The sequence below is a fragment of the Callionymus lyra genome, chromosome 15 (genome assembly GCF_982586985.1).
Source record: "Callionymus lyra chromosome 15, fCalLyr1.hap1.1, whole genome shotgun sequence".
Lineage (NCBI taxonomy): Eukaryota > Metazoa > Chordata > Actinopteri > Syngnathiformes > Callionymidae > Callionymus > Callionymus lyra.
Genome location: NC_141832.1, coordinates 1,273,081 through 1,286,763, shown reverse-complemented (window position 1 = coordinate 1,286,763; position 13,683 = coordinate 1,273,081). Strand labels below are relative to the sequence as shown.

The following is a 13,683-nucleotide window of genomic DNA, read 5'->3' as shown; positions in this document are numbered from 1 at the left end:
TCTGCACAAAAATGCATAAAAACACACCAAAATACACAACAACAACCTTTGTGTTTTTATATATTTTTATGTAACACATTCATGCACAAAAATCCTTCAAAAACGTGAACAAAAATACATAAAAACGTACAAAAATGCATTCAAAACACAGAAATAAATGAATAAGACACACAATTACGTGAAATAACACACAAATACATACGAATGCACAAATGTGTCAACAAAAAACACCGAACTAAAAACACAAAAAGACCCGCCTGACAGCTTCTGTGCTTCAGGACCTGACGGCCATCGGTGTGACCAAACCGGGTCACCGCAAGAAGATCTCCATCGAGATCAACAACCTCAATATTCCAGACTGGTTGCCGGACTTCATCCCGGTGAGTCCGCCCTCCACACAGGTGTGTAGTTCCAGTGTTGGTGACCCGGTTGTGCTTCAGTGCGACCCGGGCGAGTGGCTCTGCTGCATCGGGCTGCAACAGTACCAGCAGCAGCTGGCGGAGAACGGCTACGACACCATCGGCATCGTGAAGGACCTGACGTGGGAGGACCTGCAGGAGATCGGAGTCACCAAACTGGGTCAGGACACGTGAACGGACCCGTGTGGTGTGTCGTCTCTGACCGTGAGAGTGCCCCCTGCAGGTCACCAGAAGAAGATGATGTTGGCGGTGAAGAAGCTCTGCGACCTCCATCGGGCCGCGGGCCAGGCGGACCCGGGTCACGGCACCCTGCGGCGCAAAGGCCCCGGGTCCCTCCACCTGGTGGCCATCGAGTCTTCGGAAGGCGGCGCCGCCGACGCGTCGTCTCCTCGCACGCCTCAGATGCTGACGTTCCAGGACAGCGAGCTGAGCTCCGAGCTGCAGGCGGCCATGTGCAGCCGCTACGCCGGCTGTGAGGAGATGAAGATGGCGGTGGGACTGTCCCAGAGCCAGGACAGCATCGACTCCCGGTCCAGGGGCTCCGGACGCTCCCAGGACCCGCCCACCGCTTCGGTCAGCCCCCACAGCTGGTCCCAAGACAGTCTGGACTCCAGAGAGCGGAGCCTCCCGGAGGGCTGGGACCAGAGGGCCAAGCATGTCCCTCTGGGGACAGCGACCGTGTTCAAGTACCCGGCCCTGCCGGCCAAGCCTAGGCTATCCGGGTCGTGTGGTTCCTCCCCGCTCTCCTCGCCGGCGCCCAAAGCCTTCAGCTACTTGCACTCTCACCCCGGCTCGGCCCATCGACCGGCGGACCGCTCCAGCACTCTGGCGCCCCCTAAGAAGCGCTCTCAGAGCGCCAGCCGCTACGCTCTGTCCGACGGGGAACCCGACGACGAAGACGAGGATCCGGCTCTTCCTCCCGCCAACCTGCCGTCGTACGCCACGCTCAGCCGGAGACCCAAGCGTAGTCAGGCGCCGCGGTCGCAGACCAGTCCGGAGAAGACCGGCGGCGCGGTGGGGCGGAGCCAATCCTTCGCCGTACGCGCTCGCAAGAAAGGTCCGCCTCCGCCGCCGCCCAAGAGGCTCAGCTCCGTGAGCAGCGGCGCCAGCGTCGACCTGAGTGACAGTGGCTCCGCCTCCTCGGGCGGCGCCATGATCGACAGCCCGGTAGGTGGGCTGAGCACCGCCACGTCTCTGGAGAGCAGTTTTGAGGAAGAAAACCCGAAAGGGCCCAAGACAGACTCTCAGAAACAGGAACCGTCCTCGTCCGAGGCGACCGGGCCGAGGAGGAGGATCAAGAGCGACTGCGTCCAAACCGACGCCTCGGCCTCGGACCGAGGAGTGAAGTCCGACTCGGAGGAGGAGGAGCCTAAGCAGGTGGCGAGCGCCTCCTCCCCGCAGAACAGCTCCAGCGAGTGCATCCCGTTCGCCGAGGAGGGAAACTTGACCATCAAGCAGCGTCCTAAGGCGCCGCTGCCGCCCCGGGCCGAGGACGTCCTGGAGCCGCCGCTCGCCAGGAGCCCCGAGTTCAACCTGAAGGAGTCCGACACGGTGAAGCGGCGCCACAGGAACAAAGACAAGGACGACTCCCCCTGCTGGGACGGGGAGGAATCGCAAGACGAGGTCGGCCCGAAGCCCGCCGAGACCGCGAACGAGTCCGTCGTCAGACCTCCGCTGTCGCCCAAACCTCCCGCCATCGCTCCCAAACCGGCGAGACACAGTCTGCTCGCCGCTCAAGGTCAGTGAACGCTTGTTACTCCTTGTCACGTGTCGTAAGCGTGTGCTCGTGTTGACGACCTGATGTTGGCGCCGCAGGCTTCTGTGCTCCGCCGGTGACCATCAGCCTCGGGCAGAGCCTGGCCTTCAGCTCGCCGTCGTCTCCGTCGTCTCCGTGTCGTGGTCGAGCGTCTCCCGCCCCCTCGACCCCCAGCCCCTCGCCCCTGCCCCCGCTGGACCCGGGCGACCCGGGGGTCCGGCAGCGTCTGGAGCAGACCAGCAGCTCCCTGGAGGAGGCCCTGAAGGCGGTGGAGAGGAAGCTGACCCTGGAGGACTCGGGAGGGTGAGTGCCGACGCCTCCTCGCCGCTCGGACGGCGCCCTCACGTCTGGTTCTCGCCCGCAGAGCCAACGCCGTCAAGTCGGCGGGAAACATCTTGGACGACATCGGGAACATGTTCGACGACCTCGCCGACCAGCTGGACGCCATGTTGGAGTGACCGTCCTCCAGACTCCAGGAACTCAGGAACCATCGTCCGGAACAAGCTCCGCCCCTTTTATAAAACAACTATTTATTTCATAGAGAGCCGTCTTCATATCGCTGCATGATGTCACTTCCTGTCCTGAGAAGATAGATCCCTGAGATCCACTTTATAAACCCAGCGACCGACACTGTTGTGTATTTTTATATCACTCGTGTTTCCAAACATGTATTTTATCTCATTTAAATCATTCTTATTACGTGTTAACGACTGAAATACTAACGACCAACTTATTTAACTCCAGATGTTTATGTGTGATTTCTGTGAAAATCCAGTTTTTTAAAGGGACGTCGCGTCGTTATTTTTGAAAAAAAAAGATTTTTATATGAAACGACTGGAGTGTTAATCAACCAAAGTGTATGAAGTTTTACGTGTTTTCATGTGACCTTGTGTCCACTCGTGTAAGAAATATCTACGTCGTAATTACACATGTTTTTAATATATATGACTATTTACTTTCTCGTAAATAAAGAGAATGAACTCGCTGACGTGGACTGTGTCTGTGGCGCCGCCTAGTGGACGCTTGTTCTCTGTGGCGACAAGAACAAACACAAACATCGATCATTTGATCACTTTTTATCGCCGTGGAATTCCATTGATCATCGAGAAAACCTGATCGAATCATTTATTCTGCGAAACTGACTCCAGGTCTGCTTGTGATCATTTCATTTCATCATCATTCTTTTGACGTAAATAAATCCTACAATATTGTTCTTTTATTGAGACCTTTTTTCATCTTTTTACAGACAAGATTGACTCCATTTGAGACTTTTATTTATAACAATTAAATCATTTTCTGTCATTTTTTATTTCGTTGTAAATTTAACAGACATTATAGTCTTCGCTGTTTAAAACAATACAAAGAGAATCATTATTTTTAAGAAATTAAACTTAGAATCAGGAACTTTAACTGTCAGTGTTTTAAACACAACATGTGATTTATTTTTTGTGTTGGCGTTTCAGAATAAAATACTTAAGATAAGACAGAATAAGCAGAATAGATATTAAATCATTTATTCGTATAAATAAAATGTCGTTTAATACATTAGAATCTTGATTTGTTGTCGAGAGTTCGTTCTTGAAAAGATACAAATATTGATTTAAAAATATTTCTTTTGTTTTTTCTTTGACCCTAGCGCTCTTCCGTAGAAATAAAAAATACTTCATTTAACTAAACTTTTAATTAAACTTTCTATGATTTTTAAAAATGTCTCGTTGACTCTTAAGAAGAGTGACGTCATCTTACGACGTCACTAATTCAATTTATTTGTTGATTCGCTGCAAAGTTTCCAGTCAAACACGTGGTTCGGTGACGCAGCAGTTCCGCAGACCCACGTGACCGAAGATATTTTCTTTTCTTCCCGGAAGACGCCACGCCCCCTGACCACGCCCACCTCCCAGTCTCGTCTCTGCGCAACTCCAGGTTCGAGAGTCGCTGCCTTCGCCTTTGAGCAACACCGTCAGGAACTCTCTGGAAACAAGACTTGAGGTTCGTTCGAAGTTTGACAACATCTCCGCACGCGCGCGTTAAATGTGACGTCATTTAAACGTGACGTGTTTGACGTTAAATCTGCGGAAACATGGACTTGATTTAACTTAAAAAAAAAACAATTTAATTGTTAATTTACTGATGTTTTGAGTCGGTTCTCATGAGGAAACGGTGCAGGACAGTCAAATAAAACAGGTTTGTTTTATTCATTTTATTTTCCTTAGAAGAAAAGAGAGGAAAACATTGAATTAAAGAGTTAAAGTTTATCTTCAGGAGCGAAGTTCGCAGTTTGTTCCAGGAAGTGTCGCAGTGACGCAGGAAACACCAGGAAGTGGTTGAAGATAAAGATGAATCTGCAAAATCACATTAAACGAGATTTACTGTCAATCAAAGCTTTTAAACACAAAAGTCTCTCGTTAAAAAGATCAAGTTTGTCGCTTTAAAGGAAGTTTTGAGCCAGAATTCAAAAGCAAACTTTATTGACAGGCTGAGTAACGACGCTGTATTGTCAGGTGAGGCGTTGACTGTTTCCACAGCTCAGGTGAGTCAGGAGGTCAGAGGTCACCTGTCAGGAGGATCAATCCTTCGATCCACCGGTTTCTCAAGATTAAAAAAACGCCGTCCGCCGAGGTCACGTGACGTCTTCTCGTCTCTCCAGCGTCAACATGTCCAAGAACCCAGGGAACCATGGGGAGTCCATCATCCGCATCCCCCCCCACCACTACATCCACGTCCTGGACCAGAACACCAACATCGCCCGGGTGCAGATCGGCCCGCTCACCTACATCCGCCAGGACAACGAGAGGTCAGAGGTCAAAAGTGTTATAAATCCATGCAGATATTCGATCGAGCGAACGGCGCCACCTAGTGGACGGCGAAGTCAACAGCATGCTAGCATTAGCCGCTAACGCTGGTCTCCTCAGGGTCCTCTTCCCCGCCATGCGGATGGTCATGGTGCCGCCGCGGCACTACTGCGTGATCGGCAACCCTGTGGCCCGCAACCCGGCCGGGCAGGTTCTGTTCGACGAGGCGGGTCAGGCCAAGCTGCGACACGCCGACCTGGAGATCCGTCTGACCCAGGACCCCTTCCCTCTGTACCCGGGAGAGGAGATCCAGCAGGTACCAGAAATATTCAATCTTTTTAATTTAAATTGAATTATTCATTCAATGTTGGTTTTTTTTTCACTTTAACCATTACAATAAGAATGAAATATTTTAAAACTGAATTATTTTTATTTTACACACATAGTTTAAGGTTTTAATTTAAACAATTAAAAATCAAATCATTTTAAATTCAGTATAAAAGTGTCTCCAGACATGAGCAACAGAGCACCGAGCTGCTCCACCGATCTTTCAGCCAATCACACGACGGAGAGTAGATCACGTGACGACGCAGAAGCTGTCGCGCCTCAATCCATCGTGTTCCAAAGTAGCGTCAAATATAATGTATACGATGTGTTGGTAGTTTTGCAACGTAAGAAGGAGTGGCTCGGTGCTCGATTGGATTGGTCTGGTGAGGCGTTTTTATGTTGAATTCAAAAGACTACAAATTAAAATATATTGAAATTAGAAAATATATATTTTAATATTTGGAATTATAATATCAAACTCTACGTGTAAACGAAAAAGTAATTAATTTGGAAAATATTCAAATTTTTATTGAATTGTTCAAAAAACATTTCAAAATATTGAATCAAAACAAAATCAATTCCTCGCGCGTACCTTCCTCGCGCGTACCTTCCTCGCGCGTACCTTCCTCGCGCGTACCTTCCTCGCGCGTACCTTCCTCGCGCGTACCTTCCTCGCGCGTACCTTCCTCGCGCGTACCTTCCTCGCGCGTACCTTCCTCGCGCGTACCTTCCTCGCGCGTACCTTCCTCGCGCGTACCTTCCTCGCGCGTACCTTCCTCGCGCGTACCTTCCTCGCGCGTACCTTCCTCGCGCGTACCTTCCTCGCGCGTACCTTCCTCGCGCGTACCTTCCTCGCGCGTACCTTCCTCACGCGTACCTTCCTCACGCGTACCTTCCTCATGCGTACCTTCCTCAGGTGGTGACGGCGCTGCAGATCGTCTACCCGGACACGGCGCTCCGCCTGCAGGCGCTGCTGGACTTCGAGGACGGCGCCGGCGAGAAGCGAGTCGCCGGAGACGAGTGGCTGTTCGAAGGACCAGGTTGGTGTCGCGGCGCGAAAAAAACCTGCATTCGGCGGGAGCTCCGCCTCTCACTCTCAGGCTCCGCCCCCTGAAGGAACCTACATCCCCAGGAAGGAGGTGGTGGTCCTGGAGACCGTGAAGGCCACGGTGATCCGCGAGCATCAGGCCATCAGGCTGCGCGCTCGCAAGGAGGGAGTGGACCGCGGCGGCGTGTCCAGAGTGACCGGTGAGAAACCACCTCGGTGACGACGTCCATGGAATCGTCCTTGAATGACTTCACACCTGTGCGACAGGTGAGGAGTGGCTGGTGAGGAAGGTGGGGGCGTATCTCCCCGGAGCCCACGAGGAGGTGGTCGACATTGTCAACGCCTTCATCCTGACCGACAAGGTTTGTGACTCACCGATGATGTCATCACGCCGATGATGTCATAACGCCGATGATGTCGTCCTCCAGAAAGCGCTCCACGTCCGCGCCCTTCGACCCTTCAAGGACGCCGGCGGGCGGCAGCGGCGCACCGGCGAGGAGTGGCTGGTCACCATGGCGGACAGCGAGGCGCACATCCCGTCGGTGTCGGAGGAGGTGGTGGTCGTGGTGAACGTGACCACGCTGAGCAGCCGGCAGTACTGCGTCATCCTGGACCCGGTCGGGCCGGACGGGAAGCCGCAGCTGGGCCAGAAGAGGGTGGTGAAGGTGAGGTTCGGTGCGTGGAGATGGGGGGGGCGGAGCCTGAGCTGTGATGTCATCACTGTGCGCAGGGCGAGCGCTCTTTCTTCCTGCAGCCCGGGGAGCTGCTGGAGGCCGGGATCCAGGACGTCTACGTGCTGTCGGAGGAGGAGGGTCTGGTGCTGCGAGCCGTCGAGGCCTTCAACGACCAGGTGAGTCCTGGTGACGTCTACACTCTGACTGCGGAACATCTCGGTCATCCTGCCATGTTGAATGAAGCTCCGAGAACCAATCACACAGCAGCGTTAGTCCTCCCTACGTCATTGCGCCACCTCTAGATAATCCTGTGAGATATTTGCGACGACTGAGGACGAGAGGATACAGTGACATATATCCTTGTTACTACACTATCACAACACCAGAGTCAAGTACTGGACAATACTACACACATATACTTGTTACTACACTATCACAACACCAGAGTCAAGTACTGGACAATACTACACATATTACTTGTTACTACACTATCACAACACCAGAGTCAAGTATAGCGCTTTTCCAGACCAGGGTCACAAAGCGCTTAAACAATCAAAACAATATTCAATAAAGTATATACTTTAAAGATCAAATCTTTCCCCTCGGTAAAATCTCTGAATGATTTTACCGAGGGGAATCAAGTACAGCAAAAACAATAAAGGACCCAGAACAGAACCTTGAGGGACTCCACACAACAGATCTGCCGATTCAGACCTCATTTGATTGACAGATACACTAAAACTGCGCCCAGAAAGGTAAGATGAGAACCATTCTAACACAGACCCAGACAGTCTTCATCCCTCAGTCTTCTCAACAGGATCTGGTTCAACTGTGTCAAAGGCTGAGGACAGATCCAACAGAACCAGAACATCATGATGTCACTGGACACCTTCAGTAAAGCTGTCTCCGTAGAGTGATGTTTACGGAAGCCAGACTGAAACTTCTCCAAGATCTTGGACAAGAAAGGGAGATTAGAAATAGGCGTGAAATTACTGAGGTCAGTTGGGTCTAAGCCTGGCTTTTTAAGCAGAGGCTCCACATGGCATGTTTAAATGCATTAAAAACCCCTGTGGAAAGGGAGAGGTTCACCATATTGGTAACCCAGGGGCCAATTACATCAAATACTTTGATAAAAAGCCTACAAGGAAGGACGTCATCTGAGCAAGAGGAGGGTTTTATCTTGTTCACTAGTGCCGAAATATCACCCAAAGATACAGCAGTGAAGGAAGACCAAGAGGAGGAGAGGGGCTCAGAGACAGTAGGGGTTCCAAACAAAGGGGGAGAGATTTTCTCTTTGATCAACTTAATTTTGTCAATGAAAAATCTCAATAATGCATTGCTGTCAGCTTCACAGAAGACAGGCGTGATATACTACACATATATACTTGTTACTACACTATCACAACACCAGAGTCAAGTACTGGACAATACTACACATATATACTTGTTACTACACTATCACAACACCAGAGTCAAGTACTGGACAATACTACACATATATACTTGTTACTACACTATCACAACACCAGAGTCAAGTACTGGACAATACTACACATATATACTTGTTACTACACTATCACAACACCAGAGTCAAGTACTGGACAATACTACACATATATACTTGTTACTACACTATCACAACACCAGAGTCAAGTACTGGACAATACTACACATATATACTTGTTACTACACTATCACAACACCAGAGTCAAGTACTGGACAATACTACACATATATACTTGGTACTACACTATCACAACACTAGAGTCAAGTACTGAACAATACTACACATATATACTTGTTACTACACTTTTTACACCCCTAGTCCTCCCTGACCCTGGCTTTTCCTCCTCCCTTTCTTCTCCCTCCTGCTCTCCTTCCTCCCCCTGTAGTTTCCTCAGAATGGCCTTTACCCCCCTCCTCCTTCACCTCCTCCTTCACCTCCTCCTTCACCTCCTCCTCCTCCTTCACCTCCTCCCTCGCTTCAGTGCACCACCATGTTGACCCTTCTCTCCCCCCTCATGCCGTCTCTCCCCCGTTCTCTCTGTCAGTATGACGAGGAGGAGGAGGAGGAGGAGGAGGAGGAGGAGGCAAGGAGCAAACGCTCCCGCCGTGGCATCCCCAGACGCCCCGGCGACCGCTGGATGCTGCGCGGCCCGGTGGAGTATGTGCCCCCTGCCAGCGTGGAGGTGGTACTGCGGCGCAAGGCCATCCCGCTGGACGAGAACGAAGGCATCTACGTCCGCGACATGAAGACCGGCAAGGTGCCACAGCGCAAGAGCGTCCTTGAGGCGTTCCACGTGCTGATGTCACTTCCTGTGTCCAGGTGCGGGCGGTCATCGGTCACACCTACATGCTGACCCAGGACGAGGAACTCTGGCAAAAGGTTCTTCCCGACAACGTGGAGGAGCTGCTGTCGTCCGGCAAAGACCCGCTGACCGACCGCTCCAACCGAGGCCGGGCGCCCCAGCTCCCCCAGAGGGACCGGACCCGCGTCGTCTCCTACAGGGTCCCGCACAACGCGGCCGTGCAGGTGTACGACTACCGCGAGAAGAGGGCCCGGTGAGTCCCGGATCCTGAGGGCGACTGATGGTTCTGTTGACCCCGGTCTCACACTCTCGGTCCTCAGGGTGGTGTTCGGACCCGAGATGGTGATGCTGGGACCAGACGAGCAGTTCACGGTCATGTCTCTGTCCGGAGATAAACCCAAGAGACCCAACGTCATCAAGGCCGTCTGCCTGCTGCTGGGACCGGACTTCTGCACCGACATCATCACCATCGAGACCGCGGACCACGCTAGGCTGCAGCTGCAGCTCAGCTACAACTGGTACACACACATGAACACACACACATGAACACACATGAACACACACACATGAACACACACACATGAACACACATAAACACACACACATGAACACACATAAACACACACACATGAACACACACACATGAACACACACACATGAACACACACAAATGAACACACACACATGAACACACACATGAACACACACACATGAACACACACACATGAACACACAAACATGAACACAAACACATGAACACACACACATGAACACACACATGAACACACACACATGAACACACACACACGAACACACACACACACGCACACACACACACACACACTCATGAACACAAACACACACACACACCTGCAGCTGGTCTTGTGTTGACCTCCTGTGTTGTGCGTCTTCAGGTACTTTGACGTCCCTCAGCGCTCTGACGCCTCAGAAGCCGCGACTCTCTTCTCGGTGCCAGACTTCGTGGGCGACGCTTGTAAAGCCATCGCCTCTCGCGTCAGAGGAGCCGTGGCGTCCGTGCAGTTCGACGACTTCCATAAGGTGAACCTTTAGAGTGTTGCACCTTTATAACGTTTTATTTACATTTAATGCAGAGTTTCTTAAGCTTAAAATGTTTGGTTTTTTATTGAATTTTAACGTTAACACGGTTTAATTTTCTAATTCTAAACATTCAAAAAATATTTTTCTAAATTCAATATTTTTTAATGAATAGCATTTTAAATTCAATATAAATGTTGTTATTCACCAGACATGACCAACAGAGCCCCGAACTACTGATCGTGTGATTCTACACATGATCGTCTGTGTGTCGCATGATTGGATGAAAGTATTCATTTAAAAAACATTTACATTCATTAATACAATTATTTTTATTTTTAAGCAACAGGTTCAACACTTTAATATAAAAATAATCTAATTTAATAATTTAATTTAATAATTTATGTTTATTTTTTTAATATTTCACACACACACACACACTCACACACACACACACACACTCACACACACTCACACTTACACACACACACACTCACACACTCACACACACACGCACACACACTCACACACTCACTCACTCACTCACTCTCACACTCACACTCACACACACACACACACACACACACACACGCACACGCACACGCACACGCACACGCACACACACTCACACTCACTCACTCACTCACTCACTCACTCACTCACTCTCACACTCACACTCACACTCACACTCACACTCACACACACACACACACACACACACACACACACACCCCCACACACACACTAACCAGCTCTCCTGCTCCAGAACTCAAACCGGATCATCTGCTCCGCCGTGTTCGGCTTCGATGAGAAGATGGCGATGCGACCTCGGCTTCACTTCGCTCAGAACAACCTGGTCATCACCAGCGTGGACATCCAGTCGGTGGAGCCCGTGGACCAGAGGACGCGTGACGCCCTGCAGAAGAGCGTCCAGCTCGCCATCGAGATCACAACCAACTCACAGGAGGCCACTGCTCGGTACAAACACACACTGTTGTTTCTGGAGGAACACACTCTCACACACTCACTCTCACACTCACACTCACACACACACTCACTCACTCACTCACTCACTCACTCACTCACTCACTCACTCACTCACTCACTCACTCACTCACTCACTCACTCACTCACTCTCACACTCTCACTCACTCACTCACTCACTCACTCACTCTCACACACTCACTCTCACACTCTCACTCACTCACTCACTCACTCACTCACTCACTCACTCACTCACTCACTCACTCACTCTCACATACTCACTCTCACACTCACACACACACTCACTCACTCACTCACTCACTCACTCACTCACTCACTCACTCACTCACTCACTCACTCACTCACTCACTCACTCACTCACTCACTCTCTCACTCACTCTCATCTGCAGGCACGAGGCGGAGCGTCTGGAGCAGGAAGCTCGAGGTAAGCTGGAGCGTCAGAGGATCACGGACCAGGCGGAGGCGGAGCGAGCGAGGAAGCAGCTGCTGGAGCTGGAGGCCCTCAGGTGATGATGTCATCGATGATGTCCCTGAGGGTAGTCTCTGGTCCTGACTGTCATGTGACCCCCCCAGCGCGGCGGTGGAGAGCACCGGCGCCGCCAAGGCCGAGGCCCAGTCCCGGGCGGAGGCGGCGAAGATCCAGGGCGAGGCGGCGGTCAACGAGGCCAAGCTGAAGGCCGAGGCCCAGCGGATCGAGGCGGTGAGTTCAGAGACGCGCCGCCGGCGCCTTCCGGCTCCGGGTCCTGACGCCGGTTTCTGTGGGAGCAGGAGGCGGAGCTGCAGCGTCTGGCCCAGGCCCGCGAGCAGGAGCTGAGCTACAAGAAGAGCCTGGACGGCCTGGAGGTGGAGAAGCAGGACCGGCTGGCCCAGATCGAGTCCAAGAAGTTCCGCGAGCTGGTGGACAGTCTGGGCAGCGACACGCTGAGGGACATGGCCCGGGCGGGTCCGGACATGCAGGTACGTACCCGGGTCGAGGAGGCGTCCGGGAACATGGTCTGACGTGCTGTGTCGCCCCCTGCAGGTGAAGATGCTGCAGGCCCTGGGACTCAAGTCCACCCTCATCACGGACGGGTCGGCGCCCATCAACCTGTTCACTACCGCCAGTGGCCTGCTGGGGGCGCTGCCCGGAACCGGAACCGGCATGTGAAGGAAAGATTTGAAGTTTTTGTGAGAAAAATACTGGTTCTGGTTCTGATGTTACCCCCCCCCCCCTCTGGTTACCATGACAACTACTTTGTGCCTCTGAAGTTCCAATAAAGTTGTTGAGCTTCACTTATTTTTGTGTGCTTTTGTTTGAACAGAAATCGAATCGCACACAGACACACACACACACACACTTGACATACACACGCGCACACATGAGCACACACACATGAACACACGCACATGAACACACACGTGAACACACACACATGAACACACGCACATGAACACACACATGAACACACACATGAACACACGCACACTTGACATACACACGCGCACACATGAGCACACACACACACACACTTGACATACACATGCGCACACATGAGCACACACACACACACACACACACACACTTGACATACACACGCGCACACATGAGCACACACACATGAACACATGCACGTGAACACACACACATGAACACACACATGAACACACACACACACATGAACACACACACACACATGAACACACACACACACACATGAACACACACACATGAACACACACATGAACACACACACACACATGAACACACGCACATGAACACACACACATGAACACACACGCACACATGAACACACACATGAACACACACGCACACAAGAACACACACACATGAACACACACACATGAACACACGCACGTGAACACACACACATGAACACACACATGAACACACACACACACGTGAACACACACACATGAACACACGCACATGAACACACGCACATGAACACACACTTGACATACACACGCTCACACATGAACACGCACACAAACATGAACACACACATAAACACACACGTGAACACACACACGTGAACACACACACATGAACACTCACTTGACATACACACGCGCACACATGAACACGCACACACACATGAACACACACACAAACACACACGTCAACACACACACGTGAACACACACACATGAACACTCACTTGACATACACACGCGCACACATGAACACACAAACATGAACACACACACAAACCCACACACATGAACACACACACATGAACACACACTTGACATACACACACGCACACATACGCAGCACATACGCAGCACATACACAC

The 13,683-nt window shown here is 51.3% G+C and overlaps 2 protein-coding genes across 2 annotated transcripts in view; both read left to right on the top strand.

Annotated features, from left to right (window-relative positions):
• caskin2b (CASK interacting protein 2b) overlaps window positions 1–3,400 on the top strand; it is a 22,681-nt gene extending 19,281 nt beyond the window's left edge. Inside the window, 5 exon segments of the mRNA XM_087808841.1 lie at window positions 279–380; window positions 441–579; window positions 643–2,157; window positions 2,160–2,478; window positions 2,540–3,400. Coding sequence (XP_087664967.1) covers window positions 279–380; window positions 441–579; window positions 643–2,157; window positions 2,160–2,478; window positions 2,540–2,633 — 2,169 coding nt within the window. The 3' untranslated portion in view covers window positions 2,634–3,400.
• A 644-nt stretch (window positions 3,401–4,044) lies between these two features.
• On the top strand, window positions 4,045–12,658 carry mvp (major vault protein). The gene is made up of 17 exons (XM_087808844.1): window positions 4,045–4,164; window positions 4,823–4,969; window positions 5,088–5,283; window positions 6,211–6,334; window positions 6,411–6,542; window positions 6,610–6,704; window positions 6,771–7,007; window positions 7,073–7,192; window positions 9,068–9,280; window positions 9,343–9,578; window positions 9,646–9,843; window positions 10,240–10,384; window positions 11,148–11,359; window positions 11,776–11,892; window positions 11,960–12,086; window positions 12,155–12,343; window positions 12,408–12,658. The coding sequence occupies exons 2-17, from the start codon at window positions 4,830–4,832 to the stop codon at window positions 12,531–12,533; spliced, it is 2,607 nt and encodes an 868-aa protein (XP_087664970.1). The 5' UTR covers window positions 4,045–4,164; window positions 4,823–4,829; the 3' UTR covers window positions 12,534–12,658.
• The last annotated feature ends 1,025 nt before the right edge of the window (window positions 12,659–13,683 follow it).

Bases quoted from the DNA above. Each gene is read 5' to 3' on its own strand.
- mvp (XM_087808844.1), top strand. From the start codon at position 4,830: ATGTCCAAGAACCCAGGGAACCATGGGGAGTCCATCATCCGCATCCCC. The intron at 7,193-9,067 runs GTGAGTCCTGGT...TCTCTCTGTCAG, and splicing joins TCGAGGCCTTCAACGACCAG to TATGACGAGGAGGAGGAGGA. The intron at 11,360-11,775 runs GTACAAACACAC...TCTCATCTGCAG, and splicing joins TCACAGGAGGCCACTGCTCG to GCACGAGGCGGAGCGTCTGG.